Raw genomic sequence first — 26,663 nt, 5'->3', positions numbered from 1 at the left:
CATATTCAATTCTTTGAGATGCGGTCAATTATTTTCCGAAAATTAAAAAAAATTAGAAAAACCGGTTTCCAGAAAATTGGTAACAAAAAACTATACACATTATGACACTCCCCAGGAAATTCTACTCCTGTTTCATATATATATTTCTTTGAAATTTGGTCAATTATTTCCCGAAAAAATGAAAAAATGTCGAATACCGGTTCCCAAAAAGATCGGTAACGAAAAATTATACATTCTATAACACTTCCCGGAAAATTCTACCCCTATTTTATATACTTTTGGTAAAAATTCGGTTGAATAGTTCAAGAGTGTATAAAGAACATACATACATACATACATACATACATACATTCATTTTTATATATATAGATTAGATCAGGTCAAAATCCATGTATATATCTACAAAGTTATATATATCTACAAAGTTATATATAATTAGATAAAATTGTAGGTATATAAACATTTTTTCCCGAGTCGGTTTTTGTATTTGTGAGAGCTTCGGGCGTGGAACTCTTATGAATAGCAAATGAAACGAGATGAGGCACACAGTGCATCACGTAGAAAATGTGTTCGTGATTTCAGTAGTCCGGCCTTTGCAATTAGCTGTGTTAAAGTTTAGTTTTAGTTGTTGCTTGGCTTCCACGATTTAACTAGGACCTTTCCGGTTCTAATTGAATTAATGACAACGAGAACTGTCAATATAATTAAAATTTTAATTATTAGATATAGTTATTGCACGCACGCACGTGATAACGAACAAGGCTCAAAATTAGATTGTATATTAATTTTATGTAAACTTTTTTTGCACGCCTAAAGTATCTTGGACGGTTTGTGAATTCGGTCAGGAATGCGAATTCGTCGCCTTTGCCGTATCCGTGAAATTCAATTACCGGTTTGGCAACGATCGTGCGAGCTTTATTTTCGCAATAGTGGATAACGTTTCTCTTGAGAGGATTTTCTTCTTGAGACAATGCTTGCCATTTATTTTTCTTCGAAAATCCGGGTACCGTTTTACACTTGAGCTCCACATAGTATTTGTTGCGCTTTGGATTTATTGTTTTCAGATTTATAGCGTCGACGTCGAGCGTCTGTTACGATAAATGTGGAATTAAATAATACGAAAAAATGAGAGATATATAATATATTATAAATAAAGTAAAATTTTTTTGCTTTCTCATAGAGGAAGCTTTGTTTTCATGAATTTTGTATATGAACCTTTGATTGCGTATAAAGTTGGGTTTAGTCAACCAAATTTAAATGAATTATATATGAAATAGGGGTAGAAGAAACCAAAGAAAAGATTGTTTTTTGAGTTTTTGATGCCAATATGTTCAGAGTGTTCAAAATGTCGAAATATCGCATTAAAATCGCATGTCCGTGTGTGTGTGCGTGTGTGTGTGTGTGTGTGTGTGCGTGTGCGTGTGCGTGCGCGTGTGCGTGTGCGTGTGCGTGTGCGTGTGCGTGTGCGTGTGCGTGTGCGTGTGTGTGTGCGTGTGTGTGTGCGCGTGTGTGTGTGAGAGTGTGTGTGTGTGTGTGTGTGTGTGTGTGTGTGTGTGTGTGTGAGTGTGTGTGTGTGTGTGTGTGTGTGTGTGTGTGCAGATTTTTAATGTCTTTTATTAATGTTATGTTTCTTTTCATTGCAGGTAAGTGTTGATGTCAAGTCAATTATGTCAAGAAGAAGCGAGGTGGTGAGTTAATTTATTCATTAATTACTCTAGGATCCATATAATTACAGAGCGGCGATTTTTTTAAAGAAAGAAAGCAGAATTTATTTTAAACATTTATTGACCACGACAGGAATGTTTTAAGGTTGAAATTTATTAGTAAACATGAGAGCATGTGTTGAAAACGGCTTTGCAATATGGTTCAATAATAATGCGAAAAATTACGTAAATTTTAATAAAAAATAATTATTTTAGTGTAAAACAAGCGTTATCCGACCTATGCGCAATATTAGATAACTTTGCGCGTCAATAAAAAAATCAGCGTTTGTCGTACGAAAAAAATACAAGAGTCCTTTTTTGTTGCAAATTTTGTCCACAACAAGATGCATATGATAAAATTCGTCTCAAATAAATTCTAAGGTTTGAAAACAGCGAAAAACTAAGAGTAGTCCAAAAAATCAAAATTTTTTGCTTACATAGCTACAAACTAAAGAAAAAGGGTCTAAAAAATCGGTTACACCTTGAAAAGTATTCTTTGTAGTTCTCAAATGATGTGTGATTTTTTGGGAATTTTTAATTCCATTTTAAACGACTGAAAAAAATCACAGACGCAACATCAAAAAACGATGAAATTGAGGGTTTTCGAGATCCGAGTCTCGGACTTTGACGGCGCGTGTAAGTTAAACGACTGACTTGACGATAAATGTTGTTTAGATCATTATTGATCATTGTTTAGATAATTTTACGCTCTACAATAAAGATACGTATAGTTGGTTACCCTATCTTGCTTAGTTTTCAAGATATTTGAGAAAAAAAAAATCGCGTTTTTTGTTGATAATATTGTTAATAACTTTTTAATGCGCATTAATTATGCGAAGCAAAATTACTCTCACTTACAGCACCTTAAATCAAAGCGATTCATGGTGGTTGCAACCTGAAAAGAGTAATTGGAAGGTTACTCCCCTAAATTAGTCTAATATGACTGGCCTAATACGTGCCTTATATGATGTGTGTATAACGATCGATGCCTCATTTCCTGTTTCCTCGTTGATTTAATACTACGTTCTTTTGAGCGCGTCGATCAATTAGTCGATTGTAAATCGACGCATGACGTTACAGCAAATGTTCACGGCAAGATGTTTTTGTGGCTAATTTATTCGCGGACAGGTGAAATTTAGCCGCCGCGTCAAATTATCGCTCAACTATACTGACCACTTCGACACCGCAATAATTAATGTTTCGATAATGACGGAAATGTTAACGACCCTGAATTGCCAATTAATCGGTTTATAGTTTATTTTATTTTGTTGGAAATCACAATAAATAAATTATAACCTATACGCGCGCGTTTAAGAAATCTTAGGATTAATAATAGCATGGAAGAATATTTGTTCAAAATGAAAAAGTTTTACTGCGATAAGAAATAAGCCGAATGAATAAAAATAAGCGTTTTTGCGCATTTATTTATTTATTTCTTAGTGGTTTTTTACGTTTACTTCTATTTTATTTATACTTGATATTAAAAGATATAATTATATATTTCTTTAAAATTAACTTATAAATTATTGCGCGAATCAGAAAACATTTAATATTAATATTAAACATTTAATTATCACATTAGTCACATTTCTTTCAAATATATGGTCAATGCTTTCAATTTTCGGTTTGTAATTCATGTAAATATTATCTATATGTATGAACGCATCAAATAAAAAAAATTAAATTAAAAACATAATAAACCCATTCCCATATGCAATAACTATAACTGCCAAGGAAATATAGTCATTTGTTATCGATATATAGGGTAGTAGTCAAGTGCTCTAAAAGTTTTTAAGAGGTGATTTCTTATACAAATTCAAGACGAGAACTTGATATGACTATATGTCCAAAATGGCTTAGTTTAAAAAATACAGAGTATCAAAGTTGAAAAGAAATTTTGTTATCTTCTAAAATTTCGAAAACCACTCGGGTTATTTTCATGTCCCTCAAACATACAAACCAAACAACAAAGTTTCATCGAAATAACCCGAGTATTTTTCGAAATTTTTGGAAATAACAAAATTTTTCCTTGAACTTAAGTTAAAGAAAAAAAAATACAAGGTGTCAAATTTGACACCTTGTATTTTTGAAACTAAGCCGTTTCGGACATATGATCATTTGAAGTTTTTATCTTTTTGTGTGAGGAAACTTTTTAAAATCTTGTAGAGTACTTAACTATCACTTTGTATTATACATGCATTCATTGCATTATATAATATCCGGTAGCGCGCATTATGGTGATAATCATGAATCCGGGCGAAATGAAATAATGACGGAAATAGCTTACCTTCACTCAGAAGATTATTCAAATATGCGTCACTAATCGGTTCACAAGTACAGTTATTGTTTCAGAATTGTTTGTCTATCCGATATCAAACTACAGAATAGATATAATCTCCAATCAATAACGCGAATGTTATATCTCGAAGAGAGTATCCCGTATATCGAGTATCTCGTCTCCTCTATTGTGCGCTCAAATATTTGGACTCTCTTTTTTTTTAACATCTTTTATCGAATGTGTGTGTGTGTACACTATATCTATAATAACTAAATTCGTAGCAAAATATTTTCGTCTTTTCTCACCTTTCCACGGTTTTGGGATTAGGTATCACTGTGGATACAATATAGATGGAACGTAATCTGAATAACTGTCGTACGTGAGAGATAGCAAAAATGAAACGACATGGTAATCTCTCTCTCTAAATCTGAATCAGTAAATAGTACTGCGAATCAGTGACTATTCACTGATTCAGATTTAGAGAGCTTTTTTTTTACGAAATCCGAGTAAATTTGATCTTTTACAGATTTAAAAATTTGATATTTTGAAGAAGATCATTGAGATAAAATTGCGTTATTGAAAAAGTGGAAGAAAAATATTTTGTTAGAAAACATTTTACACTATCCGCATTTAACATTCCCAACGTTAATTCCGTAGTTTTAAATTTTAATGTTGGAGTGCTAATTTCACACACGCATTTTACACAGTGCATACATTAAATTTTGCTTTTATTATATCGTTAATTTTATATTTTTTCATAAGAAGTAAGCGAGATTATATTAATTATCAATATTATAAATTAATTATTTTTGAAGAAACATGTGCATTGTGCAACTAATATTTAAGAACGGACATGGCGATCTATACTGCGTATACTGTGTCGATTCAACCCTCTTCGTCAACCCCTTCTACTCCTGCTACACGTTGAGTCGCTGCAAATTCAATTCTCACTTGCGGCGGCGCGTTGGCGGGGAAAGGATGGAGCCGCGAGAAGAGTCGTAAGGGGTGCTTCGATGGGAAGGGACGAAACGGACGGATTGGACCCGCGGTCGTTTTCAGTGATGGATGTAAGAATGAGAAAACGGCAGGACACGTATACCTCTCGCCCTTTTCTTTTGTTTGTTCACTAGCGCGTAATTATCTCTAAGACGAACAAAGACACATTATCGTGATATAAATTCTATTCTTGTCTCTTTGAGTTTGTGGCCCTTCTATCAGATTTTACCATAGTTTGCGCGCAGAGGTAGAAAAAGTTAAAACAAGGGTGGACAATGATTTACGCTAAAACATCATGGAAGTAAAATATTTTACTCTTTTACGTATTTTAACTTTTTAAATAAACGAATAGGTCGTTTTCTTTTTTAGAATGTAAATAAATTTCTCTCTAATTCTATTCAAGCATGATATTTTTTATGATTATTTTCATAAATATATCTATTTTAGTTTTCATTTTTTATTTTTATCTTTAATTGTATAGTTCTTATTGTTTTTAAAAATAAATCACATTTTTGTATTAGAGAAACATTTCTTGGTATTATAAAGAAATTTTGAAAATAAAGTCGGTAAACTTCTTATATTGATAAAAATTTAATTCCAAATTTTTAAATTTTTAAATTAAATTTATATATAAAGATAACAATACTTAAATTTTGAATTTAAAAACGTTTATAAAATAAATGATAAATGCATTTTTATACGCACGCAAGTGAATTTAGAACATGTGTCGAAAGAGTAGAAACGAGATTTGTGGGTGTCCCCGCCAAAATCTTTCTGCATCCGCTACTGCTAGTTCGTAGATGAGATAACCTGCAGGGAGAAATTTTTCCATAGCGAGTGGCGAACGCGTCAAAAATGCGAGGAGGTATTACCGAATCCCGGAATATAAGTGGATCGATGAATTTTCAACATTATTTCCTCTCCTTCCCACTCGAACGCGATCTTTTCCCTCCGCGGTGGAATTCCGGGGGCTTTCGTGAAATATTCGTGTGAGCTGAATCGACGAGCGGCATCGACAATCCCGCGCATCGATTCGAATGACTCGCTTCTCATCGGATTATGGAAATATTACGATAAGAATATTGTCGAGCGCTTGTTGACTTTTCTTCATTTTTATTGACAAAAATTTACTTATTTTACTTTCGAACCTTCAGCAAATTCTGGTGACTTTATATGCTTCCTTATAACTTCAAGAACTGTTTTGCTATAAACTAATATAATTCTTTTTTATGGAGATATTAAGTTTGAAGGAATACACAGCAAAAATGTTGCAAGATTCCTATGGAAACTGTATTACCTTTTATTATATATATTTTTGTAAATCGTGTATCTTTTTTAAAAGAGAATAATTGTCACAGAAAAACTGCTAAATAAACTGACTTTTTGGCACGTGACAGTTTTTGTTACAAAAATTGAAGCAAAATGTACAGTGAACAAATACACTGGTAGAAAAATTTACTTGCTGGATCTATTATCGCATGGAGTTGAAAGACCCTGGAAAATAAATGCGTCGTCATCATGGATAATATATTGTAGGTATACTTCTTGTATTACAGCCAAATGTCACATGAATGCTATTATGGGGTTCTTTCGAAAAGTTACGTGAATTTATCGCGAAGGGTGTACATCCTTCGCGTATATAATCCTTTCAATAACTATATAGACATATATTTGAAACTTAACAATAAGTTTTTGGCGTTAAGTTCTTTTTATGTTGCGAGTATATAACATGCATTATTAATAAATTCTATCTATCTTTATTTTTAACTTGAAATTTATAAATTTAATGCAGTGAGACAAAAATTAATCTTAAGAAAAAGGTTTACAGTTTAATTTTCTCAAATTTAAAAAAATATAGCAATCAGTGTTGCACTAAATCCTTTAGTTGCGTTCACTTCTTATTTTATTACAATCCCGGGACAATTTTGCTACACCGCGAGCATTAACGCGCGTAAATTACACTTTAGATTATTACACAATTGCAGACTAAATTATGCAGCATCGCATTTATTAACCCTTCCAATGCCGGAAGAGAACATTTAATATTTAAGCGCTTCATTTGCTAGGAATTCAAGGGATAAATTTACATTCTGCTTATATCACTAGAAATTATTCGTAGAAAATTATAAGACGGAGATTTGCCATTTTTCGAATTTTGACAAGATTTAGTACGTGCTTCTTATCACAAGTTTAAAACTCTCATTGCTTTTAATGCTGATAATTTTGACTCAATATTATTGAAAATATATTCGACTTCTTGATTTTTTAAATATTATTTGAGTTCATGCAGATTTGTGAGTATAGTTGGCTTCATCACAAGTATTATTTTTTGTACGTTTACATGCATCGGGCTTGGAAATTTGTAGGTTGAAACATTTCATCCGTAAAACCCGATTTTGTAGCGATATGTTGTTCGTAAATTTTGTTCCAGTGTGTTTTTAGTCATACGCTAACCCATTCTAGCAACAATCTTCTTTATTTTGTCTTGATGGATACGGAGATCTGATGGACTGGACGTGCTTTTTGTTCTTTTATCGAAAAGATCTTGTACGCGGATAGCCAAGATTACGTGAATTGTTTCCAAACTAAGATAGAATTTAGTTGGCTCCGAGGTTGATTCTTCTTTTTGTCAATGATAGAGCGCAAAAATGGCCCGTTAAAACAAGAAAATGAATTTTTGACGAAACAATTAGGAGTTTTAACGAGAATGTTCAAAATTTGCTTAGCTCGTGTCTCAGGATGTTATATGGTTTTAGCCGAAATGTTGGATTAGAAATTAAATTTTTAAGGGGGAAGAAAAATTATTTATTAGTAATAAATCAGTTTCAAATTTGGTTAAACTTTTCGCGGATCATAATTAACGTCATTGATATTGAATATAATGAATATAATAATATTTCGAAGAATCGATTTCTCGAAAGAGAACAAGCGCGTTTGTGTATCATTATTTAAAATATAGCGTAATATTCGCCATCTGTATATTCTATTGTACATATAGCGAATGATCGTGTAGCCATTACAAGCATCATTTTACAAAGTCAATGACCATCGCGATGTCACTTGCGGCCTCCGAAAGAGTAAAGCGTATCGGTCACGGGTTGAAGAAAAATGAATGAGGCTCAATGAGGTCTATAGAGAAAATAATGATCTCTATATTCTCAATTAAATGCATGGATGTTCAACGGCATTCGACGTATAACGGGTCGGTATAGCCATGCATGTAGCAAGTATTGCTTTTATTGCCATATACGTGGAATTGCGGCGATCTCCTACAAAACTCGCATCTTTTATGGATTGCGGAATATCTCACATTCAGCACATTACGCGTATCAATGGGATTGCGAGAACGAGGACACGTTCCCCCGGCAATTCCGCGACGTGCTTTCGCTGTAAAAGTCTCTCAAATTTGATCGGGACGGTCAACTAAGGTGTCTCGCGATATGTGTACCTACGTTTCAGAATTCGCAGTATCAAAGCTTATACTCATTTATTTGCGTGCAAGTTGCGATATTAATGTAGATCTTTTGCTATTTACGGCACGAAAATAGATCGCATTGTTGCCTTTTTTTTAAGTATGGAAAAAGATACTAAAATTACAATGAAACATCCAAATTAGCGTTCTTTAATAATATAATTTAAGAGTTCGATGCAATAATAGTGTTAATAGGAAAATTAAAATTGTTTGCCTTTAAAATTTTGAAATTTCAACAATTTTAACAAAGGAATGAAAAATGTATATAAGTTAAAATATTTATATGTATTGATTATAATAATTTTTGATTGAATTAGGATTGTGAATTTCGTGTGATTAAAGATTCAAAGAAAAAAAGTTGAAAACACCAATTCGATATAAGCAAGCGCGCTCGCTTATAGACAACAATAGGTTATATTGCGAAGGAAGTTGTTGCTAGAAGTAATGACGCTACAATTTTCCTGCGGCGCCAATTTTCCCACACCGCCCAAGGAAGAAAATACCCGCTGCTCTTGCCAACGAACCATGGGTTCTCGTTCGCTGCAGCGTTACGATCCGCAACCATAGCCCGTGTTATTGACGAGTTCTTCCGTAACATGAGAACAACGAATAGACGCGCGCTACACACCCCCGTCGCTCTCGATTTCCTATAGAAATGCTAACCGGTTCGTTACCGAGCTGCGTGTGTACAAAGGCGGGGTGGATGAACTGCGAAGAACTGGGAGAAAGAGAGAGAGAGAGAGAGAGAGAGAGAGAGAGAGAGAGAGAGAGAGAGAGATCTTTCTACGGTAAAAAAAGGGTGGCTCTGGCTACAGGGTAAGCTATTATAAGCGACAGGATTTGTGTAAGCTTGTGAAGAGACGGAAGAGCGTGGGGCGAAGGGTAGAGGTAGCAGATCCGGATGTCGTCGGTTTGTAAAAGACATGTTTTGGCTTTTTGCGGATCTTTGTATCAACGGCGGATTTGTCGGATAAGTCACTTTTCACACCGACTCTTGTAATCTCTTGCAGCTTTGTATTGTAAATAAATTACAGGACGTAGGAAGAAAGGCTCGAACTTTGGAGTTGCGTTGGGGATTTCAAATCAAAAAGAAATCTTATAAGGTGGATCCATTTGCAGTTGCATAATGTTAAAGGTGAAATAATTAAAAGAATCAAGAGAATAAATAGAGTATAATTTAATTTATAAATGCAACTTATGTTTAGAGAATTTTAATTTAGGGCGTAATTATTAAAAAATTTAATGATAATAATTGATAAGTTATTAAGTCTAAAGTTTGTAATTAATTTATTGCTGTTTTCATTGTTTTAATGATCCATATATTACTTTGCTAATCGTCAATTGTCAATTTGAGATAGCAACGAAAGTATAGGATGCACTCAAAAGTCAGGAAGGAACGCTAAAGCAATGACTTTAATGGTTTTAATAGCTTAATTTATTTTCACTATATAGCATTCATAAACATTGATACGTATATATAAAATTTAAATTATTATTACTGTTATTTAAAATAATTTTGTACATTGATTTTATGCCATAGATTAAATTATACGTATAATTTATGTTAAATAAAATTGCGTGTAAAATAAAAAAGTAATTAAGTAATATATAAGTAAAATTTTTTTAAAAAAGTCTGAAAATTTATTTTAACATCTATTATTTTTATTTTATAAATTAAAAAAAAAACAATTAATTTATTAATATACCAATAAACTTTGTATCAGTTTTCTGTATAATATAATGCATGGAATCCGCTGCTTTTTACGATTCAAAAAACTATTGTAGCGGTGAATGCGAATAGCTTGAAATGCGTCTCTTATACACTGCGGTGACGTTTTGCTGTGGTTGCTCGAGACGAATGAGTTCGTCTCACTCGCGATCGATAGCATCGGAAGAGCACGACCAGCAGATCGTTTTCTCGAGAAAAACAAGTGGCGACTCGAACGAGTGAAACGCACACTTGCGGCACTCCGATTTTCCTCTTATTGAATTCAAGTCGAGGCTCCTGCACCTATCTATCCGCCCCATTGTTTGACGTGGATCCAGACAATAATGGCAACGAGAGCACCACCGCCGGTATTTATTACCGCCGATTTTCCGGCTGATGGAAAATCGTTTTGCACGTGCTCGAGGAATAGGTGTGGCGGAAAAGGAGCTAGAGAAAGAGAGAGAGAGAGAGAGAGAGAGAGAGAGAGAGAGAGAGAGAGAGAGAGAGAGAGAGAGAGAGAGAGAACATGAGAGCGTGCCTCTGTGTGGTTCTTTATAAACCGACGACGATGGTCAGATTACCTCTTCTCTGTCGGGAGCTTATAACAAATTCCATCGCTCGCCCGCATTCGTACTTAGACCCCGCGCCTTACGTTTTCCGCCTTACGTTTTCCTCTTCTCCGATTCTCCTCCGGGCTTCCAATCGGCTACTTATATCTGCACGCTCGATCGGCCAAGATTCCTTCTTAATTCCCATTTACGCTATTGCGACTCGGATTGGGGTGGAAGTGGCCGGCCTTTATGAGAGCTCCGGAGTTACCTTCTATCTGTAATTCGCGAGTTGAACGAGCTCGTTTACAACACACGCGTATATGTATATCGCGCACACGTATACACACGAAGTGTCAGTATACTTTGTATTTTGCGATGGAGAGGATTTAAGATAAAGTAAAAGCACTTTGTGTTTTACCTTTTACGTTTTTTCTTCGTTAGAAAGAAAGCGTGGGGAATGAAAATTAACTCTTCTGTTATCAGAAAATAATAAAATTACAACGGATTGTTCAAAATATTGTTTAAAATATATTTATATTACTTTAAGATATTTTTTCACGTGAGATTGAGTTTCTTTGAATATATAATGATTAATTAAAAGGACTGCATTTGTTCTCTTTGACTTTCTTATTTATTATACTGCTTGTTAAAATAAATTTTGCACTTATCTTTTTTAAGTAAAAGTTTTACATGAAAATTGTGGAATATTTTTTACATTATTAATGATTATTTATAAAAAAGTTGGTAGTAGAGAGCGAAAAAATAAAAAGGTGGTAGGAAAAGTTAGAAGTGTTCGTCTATTGAAGAAAAATATGCCGTAGATTAGTTTTGAAATTATTACATCCAAACTCCATAACTTCATCCCAGATATCCCAGTCTCAAAATTTTTTGCAGATATCTTGGCTGTTCGGCTACAAACAAACTCAGATTTGCAAATAGAAAAAGATCGAACAAAAATTGTTTCGAGACAGCTCGAACAAGGTAAACAATTAAGGTAACTTGGCTAACTTTTGCAGTAGATAGCGGATTGAATACTCAGACGCGAGACATGTTTGTCGCGTGGAAAATCTCTGCAAGATTTCGACTTACGATCAACACTCCCTGAAGAAAAGATAAATATAATTGTGTGAAGAGAGAAACAAATCAAAATTATAGATTTTAATCTTATATGATTTAATATATTGCAGCAAGAAAGAAAAATTAAGATTATAAACAATTAAATGTATTTATATATATATATATATATATATATATGTATTAAAAAATATTAAATATCAAGATCGATTAACTGATTACATTTTAGATTTATTTTAGGCAATTTATAATTTGTGTGAAATTTTAAATAGAATTCTGTCTTATATATATATATATATATATATATATATATATGTAGGTCCAGAGGTATGTTCCGGGACTGTTTACGTTTTTTGAAATGTACAGTCCTGGAATATAACGCATATATATGTAATCAGATTCAAAAAACTGTCCCGAAAATTGCCGTAGGACATCAATTTTTTCCAGGACAGTCCTGGAAACTGCCAAATGTCCCGGAATATACCGATATCAAAAATAAAAGTCCCGGAACATACTTCCGGACCTACATATATATATATAAAGTCTGATGCGAATTATAGATAATTGTGTAAAATGGGCTTACCTGTTGTTTATAGGATTGATTTTAATTCCGATTTGTGAGAAATAAGATAATGACGAGATGTTATAGATATAACGCTAGACCTGTAGTACACGTGTCAGGCACACAGCACGTAGGTGCTACCATCATTATGGATGACATTAGCTGCACCGTCCGTGGCATTAATGAATTAATCCAGATAATATCACCAGTATATGGGCTCATCGCGTATGATTTAATTAGCCTGGTACATTGCCGACAAATAATGATAGTTACATCGATTACTTCTAGTTTAATAATTTCGTAGTGTCGAATGAACGCTCACTCTTTAGTTTATTACTTTTATGCTAGATTACACGAGTTTTCTCTTTAAAAACAAATTTTCTTTAATTTCCTTAAATTAATCTTATACAGATTTACCTATTTGATAATTAAATTTAGAATTAAAGTATTTTGACTGCATCAAAATTTTGCATTATTTGCTGGAGTTTGGTTGTGTAAAATTTAATTAATTGAATATTACGAGAATAATAATGGATATAATAATTTGCAAGAATAAGTTGCACGAATGATGAAAATTTAGTATTCAGGTTTCGTGCAAGATCTTTAACTTGTAACGAGTTTTAACAATCATATACATATAATACCGATATTAAACAGCTGTTAAATGTCGAATAAATGCTGTACCACTTTAGAACAATTTATCGTACGTCTCATATTGTTTCGATAAGAAATTATTGTTACATAATTAGAGAATAATGGACGAGTTACTTTTCACAAGCATTTTATCTATGGATAATTAATAATTATTTAATTATCTGTAATAAATAATAATTAATTAAAAAGTATACATTGGTTTAGAACTGTTAAAATTTTATATTATGCACAAGTGTGGTATCTCTTTTATAATAACGCGTCTATTTTTATCTATATATTAAATTTAAAAATAACTGCAAAAAGTTTCAAAATAATTTTGCAATGAGTCTATCAGAGCATATATTATATATTAATGTTAGATATTTAAAAAATGTATAATAATAAAAATATATTAATATATGTATACTGCTTAATAAAATACATAATTCAAATACGTAATAAGAAATGTCTAAGAAACCCTTATTGTGTTAAAAAAATATTAAAATAGAAAATATAAATATATTTTTACGACTATATCTTAGGGAAATTGAGTTAAATAAAATTTATTATATCTTTATTTCTGTACATTTATTCAAATATTTATGAAATATTTAGCCATTGAATAATGTGAGCATTTACATGAAGAGAGAGAATTAATAATAATTAAAACGCAATAATAAACGATTAATTTGAATAAGAATGAAATGTTGAATGAATATATGATTTGCTTAGTTGTATTAAATATAAATTTATATTAAATGTATGACGTACATTTAATATTTAACAACGTAGAACTTCAGCAAATTTGAGTTGTTTTTTAAATTTATCTTTGCGTACCAACGTTTAAATAATTTTTTTATACAATATACAATTAGTATAATTTCACGCAATACTAATTGCAGTATGTGTATATTTTAATACTGTAATTATCATAAATTATAAAAAAATATTTAAAAAAATTATTTTTGTGGCTTTTAAATTATAAATTGAAATAACACGTAACGCGCAACGCTATTTTAACATTACGCGAATAGTTTATTCTTTATTTTGTTGATTTACAATTTTTCTCTATTTACAATGCTTGACGTGTAATTCCTTAGAAGCAATTTTGCATTAAGGGACGCACATCCGCGGAAGGACTAATCTTCGAAATTGAGTTTTTCATCCTTTTATATAAAGCTCTTTTCCGCTGGATATTCTTTTATTCTTCATGCTTATCTGTTCATTGTACTTTGTGCTCTTATTATAAAAAATGATCCCAGTGCGTCCGCCGTAGATTCTATGTACAAACAATTACGATTTATTTGTAATTTCTAAAAAAGAAGACTATTATTATGTTGTCAGGATTCTAACGAGTTTTTTTCTATGGGATTATAATTAAATATGATGCATTATCATAATCTGCTTCAAATCCAACGCTAGATACTGCAGCTTATCAAATTTATTTCATTGTGTCGATTGTATTATCAAATAGCTCTTTCAGAAGTCAAAGAAAAAAACCATTTCTTTTCAAAGTTACCATCCTTTGTTTGTAACAATTTGTACGTTTTCTAATTGATTCGTATTTTAAATACGAATTTTATAGAGCTAAAGCTATGTAGAGCTACTTTACACTTGGTTTAAGTTTCAGTTTTAAAGCCATTACATGAGGTTTCTGCAACAATGCGCGCGTAAATAAATGCTCGTATAAGAGACAGCAAACTATTTGCTTAAACTCGAAATTCCAGCAGCAGCGGTTCGTAATGGCGAGTTCTTGAACGCATGACGTAGCGGGTTAAATGCGGATTCGCAGCAAAGAGCAGATCTTTCTTATAGCACTGATAACGTATCACGTCGTAGCCACGGCGCATAGTCGATATCCATTTAATTAAGCTACTGGTGCTCGCATTTATTTCGTCGCAGCGCGGTAGCCAGTTCTTGAATTTCGTCATGAGCTCGAAAACGTTAATTAAAACGAACAAACGAATGAATGAAGAACAAATTCGAAAATGGACGGTCACGTGATCAGCAAATTTGAAAAAATTATGAGGTTAAAATTGTTGCGGTATTTCGCGTTTTGATTCAAGAAAAATGAACGCTTTTACACGCGTTATTACGTTATGTGCAATCTCGATTTGTCAATTGTTTGGGAGATAATATTCAATAATTTAAAAAAATTATTTCTTTAAAAAAAAATAGTAAGTTTGACTGTAAATGCAAGCAACTTTTATGTTACAGGTATCTTTTATTTTAAAATAAAATATTTTGTAAAAAAAAAAAATTTAAAAGTAATATAAATAAAGTAATATTGTATAATTAAGAAAGTAATGTATAATTATCTATTATGTGAATTTTCTATTTTAATATGGAATTAGAATATGGAATTAGAATGTGGAATTCATTTACATTTAGCTGTGATAAATGCAACTATCCTGCATGTTTCGAATACTGCATATGCAATAGTTTTGTTATCGCGGATTAACATTTTGTAGCATTTTAATATTTTTTTTGAAGAAAGTAGTTTACAAAGTTCTGGATATATTTCTGAAATTTCTATGCAATTATTCATGGAACCTTCGTTGAGCTTTCGCTGAGCTTTCGTCTCGAACGTATTAATCATTTTTAAAATTTCCTACGCCTGGAATGCGCCTATCCGGGTTTTTTGAAGCTTTTTTCACGTATACTTTGCAACGCTGTTTAAATTTCGATCTCCTTTACAAAAAGATAAAGTTATGTATAAAATATAAATAATAAAAGCATTTGACGATTTAATATTCTTAAAAGTAAGAGTTTGGGGTATTATAAAAAGACTTTTTAGTTTGATTAATATTTTTATTAGAATGTTTGATTTTTTGTTATTCCACTGACAGTTTATATAAAAAAAAATTAATGGGTTAATTATTAATTAATGATAAATTATAATTCAGAAAGATTTAATCTTTAACGCGTTTACTTCTAAAAAATTGTTCAGATATGATGCTATCGTAAAACAAATGTTCCGAATATAATCTGAGCCAGAACGTTGAAATTCTTTTCATATCTCGACATTGCAGCATTGTAACAGTTATAAGCGTTTTGACAGCATCTCTGATCGCGTTAGAAACTACAGCTTTAAATTTTAATGAATTATGGATGCTGGAAATGCCAGGGGGCAGATAAAGTAAATTTTATTATTGAGTAACCGATCAAATATCGTATATATTTTCTACAAACAAAAAGTTAAATTAGAGCGTAATATGAGTATTGACAACGCGTTTTCAATTCCACTACAATCGGGATTGAGTAAACAATTGCAATAAAATATAAAGTGTATTCTTACAACATTGTTATATTTTATTGATTTTTTCTTTATAAACAACATTATTTAATTTTACTTTATAATGTGCTGCAGTATAAGATAATGCAAAACAAAAATATACTTCTTATAGGTATTATTTTCTGTCATTTACATTTCACAATTTGAAAAAAAAATCGGGAGAAGGGGGGAGAGAGAGAAAGAGAGAGGAAGAGAGAATTACACTCTGTATAACTTATTGAAGAAAACCCTTGAGAGGTTATAAATTTTTTCAAACTCTGCTATATTTAATTAATCAAAAATATAAAAATGTAATATCAGATTCTTCAAAAATTACTTTGAATTTTATAGAATAATTAAAAGTAAAAATAAGATAGTAAATATTAAATTGCAAATAATTAAAAATTTATTTTTTACTAATTATTAAATTTTAATTTTTTTACAATTCAGAAAAATTTTTTCGACTAATTAATAATTTTTAAAATAAGTAAATTTTTTTTATTTATTACTTATTATTTAAGAAAGAAAATTTTTGATTTCCTAATTAAGGATTTTTGAAAAATTTACATTTTATTAATTAATACCTAATTTTTCTAAAATTTAACGTTTTTTTGATAATTATTTTTTTTAATTAGTAATATTTTTTGGCTTATTATTAACTTTAAATTAAATTTAAATTAAATTTTTTAATTTTATAAAATTGTTATCATACATTCTTTTCTAATTGACACAATGTAAAGATTTTTCAAAGTAGTGCAACAATTATTTTTTTAGGCAATATATATATGTTCTTTCTGTAATTGGCGCTGTAATTTAAAGAGATATCATTTCTTTTTTGTAATTGTAATAGATCACTTGAAGCGTGACTCTTCTTTTTGATAAGGTAACATAATTTTGTGATGTGTATCACTTGGGTTATAATTTTTCGGAAATAAAGCTTAGATTTTTTTGAGATATAAAGATTACGTCTACCACTTGTTACTTAGGTTTTTTCGAGGTATGATACTACCACTTTCTTTTTTTTTTCGAGGTAACAACATATACACCACTATGCGTGTACTTGGCGCATTTTTTTACCTTTTTTTTTAAAAAAAAGGTAATTTTATACGGATATCACGCCTTTTTGTAGTATTACGCATTTTATAAACAGTATGTGTACAGGGTAAAGCTATTTGGAGGTATAATACTACCACTTTGTTTTTTTCGAGGTAACAACATCCAATTTTTATTATGTCGACATAATTTTAATTCATCCAATTTTAATTATGTCTAGACATAATTTTAATTTGTCCAATTTTTATTATGTCTAGACATAATTTTAATTCAGCGAAATTTTATGTCATGACATAATTTTAATTTTGCCGCTAGGGACTTTTTAAGTCAATTCTTATAAATCAAGCTTGAATTCGATGTCTAGGTGTCCCAGGTTGCCGATGACGAGGTCTACATAGTGCGTTCCATAGTTTTCGGTGTCCAGGTGTATTAATACCTTGAATTTGATGTCCACGTGTTCCAGGTTGCCAATGACGGGTTTCAGATAATGCGCTTTATAGTTTTTGGTGTCCAAGTGTAATAATACGTTGAATTTGATGTCTAGGTGTTCCACGTTGCCGATGACGAGGTCCACATAGTGCGTTCCGTAGTTTTCGGTGTCTACGTGTATTAATACTTCGAATTCGATATCTACGTGTCCTACATTCGGATTCAAGGTATTATTACACCTGGACACCGAAAACTATGAAGCGCACTATCTGGACCTCGTCATCGGCAACCTGGGATACCTAGACATCGAATTCATGCTTGATTTATAAAAATCGACTTAAAAATTCCCTAGCGGCACTTTCTGCCAAGCGTAGAGAATCTTCTTTTCCGTTGACTCAATATATATTATATATATACTTAATTTACCTAAATAGGAATCTTCCTCCTGACCGATAAGTCTATCGACCTAATTTTGAAATACGCGCGCGATATCGAAACTGGCGATACCTGCGCCGCCAGCGTCGAAAAAGTGAAAGGGACGTTTCTCTGATAATCATAATAATATTGAGATGAGAGCGATCGACGTAGAAGTAGTAGTATCTTAAAAATAAATTTTCACATTTGGACTTTGCGTCGCAATATCTCCGCTGGTAGGGCACGTAGCGGAATATTATAAGAGAACCCCCCCCCCCCTAATTGGACCTCAAGCTATCGATCAAGCCTACTTAGAACTTTATCCGTTTACTCGTTATCGAGATCTCAACATCTCGTATACTCGCAACTCGTCGCGTCGCGTAAAAGAGTCACGGTCGGTCTCGCTCCGCGTGTACTTGGCGCGAGACACTACCGTGTCTCTTGATAAGATAATAATTATTTTTATTTTATATGTCAGTTATTTTTCATTAAATGGACAAAGTTGCGAGTTGCGAGCTAAGCTAACGCGATTAATCAAGGAGGTAGCATCGAGAATTCATTTTCGTATATCCAAGATATTCAATTTTTTGTCAAAAACTGATTTAATTAATACGCGTAGTTTATTGTAAGGAAAATGAAATTTGGAAACTTATGCACATATATTTATGTTACGTACAATAAATTACATTCTACGATTAATTACATACGTATCCTGTATATAAAAGTATATTGTTTATTTTCACAAATTTAAACATGTTTTAATGATTTAACGGAAATTGTTGTCATGCATCATTGGTGAACCGAGCTACGTTATTCAATCGCGGGTTCTGCAAATCACAAACAAAATAAATAACTTCTTAGAAATTGTTTTATATCAAATGCGTGGTCTAGAAATTTGTTTTTACCATATTTATTCCATAATTATATTAATATTTTTTAAACTTTATTTTTTTATAGTAAATAAGTTATTTAATTTATATTACAGTTATGATTTACATAGATACACAATAAATGTCATAACAAATTGTTTCTTTAAAAATCTATATTTTTAGGAGTGTTAATAACAATAGAAATACGAGTCAAGAACTAGAAATTATTATTCCGCAGTGATATCTACGGTCATTAATCATTTCTCTCCAATGTACAAAATTATTAAACGAATGTGACATACATATAGCAACAAATACATGGAAAAGTACTCTTTTTTTAAACAAGTTGTGCAATGCAGGGTGTTTAAAAAAATGGTAAAATATTTTAAGGAGATTTAAGATTTAGTTTGCCCCAAAACAAGTCGAAAAGTCTTAACTTTGCTGCATATATATGTGTGAAATTGAACGCTTGTATATAATATTTTGATTCAAGTGTTTCTAAAGAAATGACTTGCAAATCATTTATATGTATAGAAAATTTTGCTTATTACTTTCCATATATATACACATTAATATAAAGTTCTTAGAATGCCTACATATTCTTTCACATATATAAATATATTACTCCTTAGCATTGTTTTAAGTCAAGTTTTCGATTGATCTACTTTTTATGCTTTTTTTCACGTAAAATGTTTTAAATATAATATTATATATGCGAAGAAAGTTATTTTTGGATTTAATTACATGTTATCATTTATTTAATTGCATTATTTAATTTTGACAAATTAAACCGCAAAACTAATAATTTCACATTGCAGATGTTTTTAGCAATTAAAATCCAGCGAACGACAATTATTAATAGGATTATCAGAATCCGTAAGGGATAAGCTAGATTGCAAAAGTGATAGACAATAAAAATTGATTTTCTAGCAATAATTATAAATGTTTCAAATTAAAAAGTAGACATATTAAATATTGATATCAGCAAAAATACATTACAAATATCTGTCAAATTTAGAATAATTATTTTTACCTTACATGTTAATTAGTTTTCTTTAAATTAACAAAATTCGAGTTATGCTAATGCGATTGATAAGGAGATAACATACATTTATGTATATCTACAATTTGATCTCTTTATTATCAAGGTCTGATCTCAGTAATATGTAGATATTACACAAAATTACACTACTACGATTATTTATATGATATTTTGTATATAAAAGGTATATTGTTTATTTTCACAAAAAACATGCTTTGATGATCCAACGGGAATTGTCGTCATGCATTGCATTACTGCGAATCGGAGCTACGTTCAATCGCGGGTTCTGCAAATAACAAACAAAATAAATAACTTTTTAAAAATTGTCTTATATCAAATGCGTGGTATAGAAATTTGTTTTCATCATATATTTATTTCATAAATAATTCATCATTTCCTAAAACGTTATTTCTTTGTAGTAAATAAGTTATTTTATATTACAGTTACTAATGACTTACCTTGTAAAGAAGAAAATTAAGAGGTTAGACAACCTTTACAAGAGCAAAAAATAGACTTTTTTTGAAGTTAAATATTTAAGAAATAAAAAACTGAGTATTTAAAACATTGGCACATAATTCTATATTCTTTTATGGTTATTTAAAAAAAAAAAATCATTAAAAATAATAATAACGGGAGTTTTTAATGGTAGTAAAGGGAAGCAGTTTTTCTGGAATAACCAAAAATAATGTAAAACAAAATAAAAATGGATTTATAATCTAGAAAAGTGAATGTATTAAAAACATTTGAAAACTTTTTTTTAAATTTTATTGAAGAAAAAAATGCAATTTTGCACTTTTCTTGCAATTATCATATTTTTTATTTTTTCAAAGAATTTTGTTTTTAATTCTGTTTTTGAGATTTCAGATATTAGTTTCAACAACAAAAAATTTAAAATTTTTGAAAGAAATTGTTTGAGCCGTTTTCGAGATTTTATGAGCACCACCAGCTATTGAACTCTTTCCCTTCATTACAAATAACTCCCGTTATTATTAACATATATGCACCTTTTAACTCATCAGAATATTTAAAACTTTAGCACATAATTCTATATTCTTTTATGGTTATTAAAAAGAAATCATTAAAGATATTAATAATAACGGAAATTATTGTCATAAAAGGAATAGTAGTTTTATATTACAAATTCGCATACGAATCAATACTTTTTCACCTACAGAATTAGTTTCTACACTTCACCAAATTCCGCACTGCTAAGCATGCAACGCAGAAGACCAACATTATGTATCACAATGCACCTCTTCATTACAAGACGCGACTCAACCACGCAACACGAGCATCAGCACCACAAAACCACGACTCACGATCATTTATGATCATTCTGCTAAAAAGGCATATTTTTCACGCAAAACATGCCTGACGATCCAACGGAATTGCCGCAGCATGCATACTGCGAACGGCAGCTACGTCACGCGAGTCTGCAAATACACAGACAAATAAACGCTTTAAAGCACAAATGCAGGATACGCACGCATTGTCACGCATATTTATTCATCACACTCATCTATCGCTAACGCACGCTATCTTGAGTACAACGCTTTAACTACGTACACGACTACCTGTAAAGCACGAAATAAGAGTGACGCACCGTACAGAGCAAAATAGACTTTTGAGTAAATTTTAAGAAATAAAAAACTGGATTTAACCACAGCGCACATACCTAACGCTTTACGTATCAAAAGACAAACACAAAAAAATAACGGAGGGTTCAGTAGTAAGGAACGCACGTTTCTGGAAAACCAAAATAAGCAACCACGTCAAAACGGCATTATAAGCAGCAACGGATCGTCTTAAACCATCTGAAACTCAAATTTATGCAAGAAAAACGCACTTGCACTTCTGCAATCATCATCATTGATTTTCAACGACACGCTTCTACCACGTTTGAGATTCAAGTATCGCACAGCACACAACGCACCACTTTTTGAAGAACGTGACCGTTTCCGAGATCTTAGAGCACCACGCACGAACTCTCCCTTCATACAAATCAACCCCGACGTATACATAAGCACGCACGCCTTCAACCTCATCAGAATCGCACTCTTAAACTAGCACGCATCTCTAGGCACAAGCAACAAAAGATATTAATATAACGCAATCTGTCTAACGAAGAGCTTAGTGTTGTTCAAAAATATGTATGGTACAGAACCCGAAATGTGCTTGAGGAACAAAAATATTGAGGAATATACACCGAGACTATACTGGGGTGGTCACACACACACACACACACACACACACACACACACACACACACACACACACACACACACACACACACACACACACACACACACACACACACACACACACACACACACACACACACACACACACACACACACACACACACACACACACACACACACACACACGCACACACGCACACACGCACGCACGCACGCACGCACGCACGCACGCACGCACGCACGCACGCACGCACGCACGCACGCACGCACGCACGCACGCACGCACGCACGCACGCACACACGCACACACACACACACACACACACACACACACACACACACACACACACACATATAATAATTAAAAAAAAATAGTAATACTTTTTGGCCTATTATTAACTTTGACGACATTAATAATAAACAAGCGGATAATTTTCAATTCTTTATTACTTAATAATAATTATAAAAGCATTGCCTAAAATAGCATATTTATGCCAATCCTTGTTTAGAATATGAGGTAATAATTATTTTTATCTTATGTGTGTGCTAATTATTTTATATTAAATAAACAAAGTGCAAGTTATGCTAACGCGATTAAGGAGGTGGCATCGTGAATTCACTTTTGCGTATATTCAAGATTTAATTCTTTTGCGTCAAGATTTTATATTTTGTTTGAAGTAATACGTCTGTTGTAAGTAAAATACAATTTAGGAATTATACAAAAATATTTATGTTACATAGAAAAGATTAAATTTCTACGATATTCCGTGTATAAAAGATATATGTTTTATTTTTATAAATTTATACATCTTTCAACGATCCAACGGGAATTGTCGTGATACATCATTGCAAACCGAGCTGCCTTCAATCGTTGGCACTGCAATTTACATACATTATACTGCAATTTACGTATAGAAATTTGTTTCCGCCATATTTGTCCATAACCAATTTAACATTTTGAAGTTTTTTTTACAACAAATAAATTATTTTATATTATTAGTTACTAATGCCTTACCCTGTGAGAAAATCAGCTAAATTGTTAACAAAATGATTATATAGGTAGATGTAGAATACTGTCTAATTTATTTGGGGTTTTATCCAACATCTTTTTCTTACAGCGAATATACGTATTGATCGCTCGTTTACGCATTTTTTCCCATTCGTATAAATGTTGAAATATAAGACATGCATAATTTGGTGAACAATACTGCATAGCAAACTTCAAAGCTGAATTAACTTTATGTTTCCATCGAACTTTAATGCACAATAGCAGCCAAAGAAACCTAAGAGACAGATACGTTTTACGTTAAACAGTTGTGAATCTATTATTCGAATGTAGATACACATATTTACCGTATTTCAGCATTATGGTTTTCGAAACGGTAACGATACAAAATTAGTGCCAGTTTCTGTTCGGTCAAATTCTCATGAAAGTCATGTAGGTAGTTTAAGAATATTATTCTCTCAACGTTAAAATTGAACTTTTTATCTCTTAAGGAATCAGATTTAGTATGGCTTTTACAATTCCATTTGACCCAATCTTCTGTTAATTTGAAATACTTTGTTTCCCAAGCAGTCATTTCCGGCACGGTAGGTGGCAAAGATATATCATGGAACCACGCGTTCTGTGTAATATTACCTAATATCTAAAAGCAAAGCGGAAGTCATTATTTTTAGATGCTAAAAATCTGAATATTAGTGAAACTGTAGTTTGTATAAAAATGATGTTGCCTACTTTTTGTCGGAAAAATATTGATACAAGTTGTTCGGGCGCGGAGCAGATTTTCACGCCGAACTGAGGTTGCTGGGATCGTTCAGAGAGAACGTGAGGGATAACAGGCGGAAGCGAGAAAGTGCAAAGCGTACTGAAGCAAGGAGCGAGGAGCGAGGAAGTCCAGATTCAGATCTGGCTGAAGCACACACGTAGGGCAAAATAATGCACCGTTTTAGAACTTTGGTTACTCCAGTGGCACCGTGTATTTTAGTTATTATAGTTCGTGGCGCTTACAAAGTTCCCGCGACACTTGCTTCGATTTCACTCAGTATTGCTGGGACTGAATTCGATCGGTCGTATGCGATTTCGGCGCAGAGAGTGATCTCTTGAGACGTACAGAAGAGACTGAGCCCGCTGGCTCCGACTTCCAACACGAGAGAAAACGGCGCAATGCCCTTATTGGTTGTTGATTCCGCGATCGCACGTGTCACGCTCCGCGAATGTGTCAAGATGAACGGGACCACGCGGCCAGCACGGCAATATACATACACGAGACGCTTTGCCAAACAATAAATATGTATTTAGGCGAAACGCTTGACTAAAGGAAACATAAATTTGACTCGAAGTCGTTACACGCTACTTATAAAATAAAACTAGAATTATGAACATCTGACAATAAAATATAAATTTGTTAGTCAATCCTGAACACAAGTAGTTTATCCAATCTTGAGTGTTTATACTTTTGAATGCAAATTCGTAAAAATAAGACTTTAGAAAATGTTCGAATACTGAGGATCCCCCTAATATTTCCTCTAGATGATCTAAAAGCATACATCCCGTTCCGTAAGGTACATATTTAGTAGCTTTATGGGGCAATAAACACGTCACGTGGGTAATAAGCACTTTAGCATGTGAGGATGCTCCATTCCTTGGATCTATAATACAATTTCAGAAGATAATACAGTAAGAATGTAAGAATAGTGTGTGTGTGTGTGTGTGTGTGTGTGTGTGTGTGTGTGTGTGTGTGTGTGTGTGTGTGTGTGTGTGTTGTGTATACAATGTAAAATATTGTTATTTGGTAACATTATTTATTATTTCATTTCTATGATTTAATCAATGTTAATACCATACCATATTGTTCAAGTCATTTCGTGGGTAGACTTCCGAAAACGGCCCCCCTCCGATTTCGATGAAACTTTGTGAAAAGCTTCGTTTTGGGTTAAAATGAAAGCCCTTAAAAGGAATTTTGGCGACTCCTATGATAAAGCCATTTTTTTAGATAAAATGATAAAAAATATAGGAAAATCTTCGTAATTCTACAGGATGTTATAAATTGAATATATACTGTTTGTATTTAATGATTTAATGTTTTTATTATATACTTACAGCAGAATACATAAATAATATGCTTTGTAATATATTACACTTTCCACGCGAACCGAGGTTCACGCACACCCTCCCGTGCTTTCGGGGGAGGTGCGGTAGTACCGAAATAGTTCACGCATACACTTTCCACGCGAACCGAGGTTCACGCACACCCCCCCGTGCTTTCGGGGGAGGTGCGGTAGTCCCGAAATAGTTCACGCATACACTTTCCACGCGAACCGAGGTTCACGCACACCCCCCCCGTGCTTTCGGGGGAGGTGCGGTAGTCCCGAAATAGTTCACGCATACACTTTCCACGCGAACCGAGGTTCACGCACACCCCCCCCCGTGCTTTCGGGGGAGGTGCGGTAGTTCCGAAATAGTTCACGCATACACTTTCCACGCGAACCGAGGTTCACACACCCCCCCCGTGCTTTCGAGGGAGGTGCGGTAGTCCCGAAATAGTTCACGCATACACTTTCCACGCGAACCGAGGTTCACGCACACCCCCCCCGTGCTTTCGGGGGAGGTGCGGTAGTCCCGAAATAGTTCACGCATACACTTTCCACGCGAACCGAGGTTCACGCACACCCCCCCGTGCTTTCGGGGGAGGTGCGGTAGTCCCGAAATAGTTCACGCATACACTTTCCACGCGAACCGAGGTTCACGCACACCCCCCCCCCCGTGCTTTCGGGGGAGGTGCGGTAGTCCCGAAATAGTTCACGCATGTACTTTGTAAGGCACACTATGTGTCTAGTTTAAAAGATGTGGAGCTCCCCGCAGGGGGGCGGAACCTACTGCCCCCACGCATACACTTTTCACGCGAAACGAGATGTCACATGGGTTCGTGGCGCGCTTTACAAGCTTGTTTATATATACACATACTAGCTTCTGATCTTGATTATTTAAATACAAACAGTATATATTCAATTTATAACATCCTGTAGAATTATGGAAATTTTCCTATATTTTTTATCATTTTATCTAAAAAAATGGCTTTATCATAGGAGTCGCCAAAATTTTTTTTAAGGGCTTTTATTTTGACCCAAAACAAAGCTTTTCACAAAGTTTCATCAAAATCGGAGGGGGGCCGTTTTCGGAAGTTTATCCCATTTCGTTTTTCCCTCTCAAGAAAAGACTTGATGTCTTTAATCTGCATCAATAATTTACTTTTAATTTTCCTGCTAATAAAAATGTTGAAACTTTTATTCAACCACGAATGCTCATAATTGGAACATGTAACATAATTTTCTGCCCATCAGCTCTGTGAGATGTTGCGAGCGAGTGAACTGATAGAAGTAAGATCTCCGCTAAGTAGAGTTGGT

General features: G+C 32.9%; 1 protein-coding gene and 1 long non-coding RNA gene across 2 annotated transcripts in view; one reads left to right on the top strand and one right to left on the bottom strand.

The window, feature by feature from the left end:
* The first annotated feature begins 1,652 nt into the window (after positions 1–1,652).
* The window catches only part of LOC143907445 (venom dipeptidyl peptidase 4), a 432,526-nt gene continuing 407,515 nt past the window's right edge, over positions 1,653–26,663 (top strand). The window contains exon 1 of the mRNA XM_077424253.1: positions 1,653–1,688. Coding sequence (XP_077280379.1) covers positions 1,668–1,688 — 21 coding nt within the window. The 5' untranslated portion in view covers positions 1,653–1,667. The remainder of the gene's footprint in view (positions 1,689–26,663) is intronic.
* On the bottom strand, positions 22,289–26,002 carry LOC143907455 (uncharacterized). The gene is made up of 4 exons (XR_013259854.1): positions 25,595–26,002; positions 23,613–25,429; positions 23,275–23,542; positions 22,289–23,136 (listed from the first exon to the last, which is right to left on the bottom strand). It is a non-coding gene; the product is annotated as an uncharacterized LOC143907455 (long non-coding RNA).

Source organism: Temnothorax americanus, unplaced genomic scaffold (genome assembly GCF_048541705.1).
Source record: "Temnothorax americanus isolate GAGA-0224 unplaced genomic scaffold, ASM4854170v1 Scaffold80, whole genome shotgun sequence".
NCBI lineage: Eukaryota > Metazoa > Arthropoda > Insecta > Hymenoptera > Formicidae > Temnothorax > Temnothorax americanus.
This window is presented reverse-complemented; position numbering and strand designations above follow the sequence as displayed.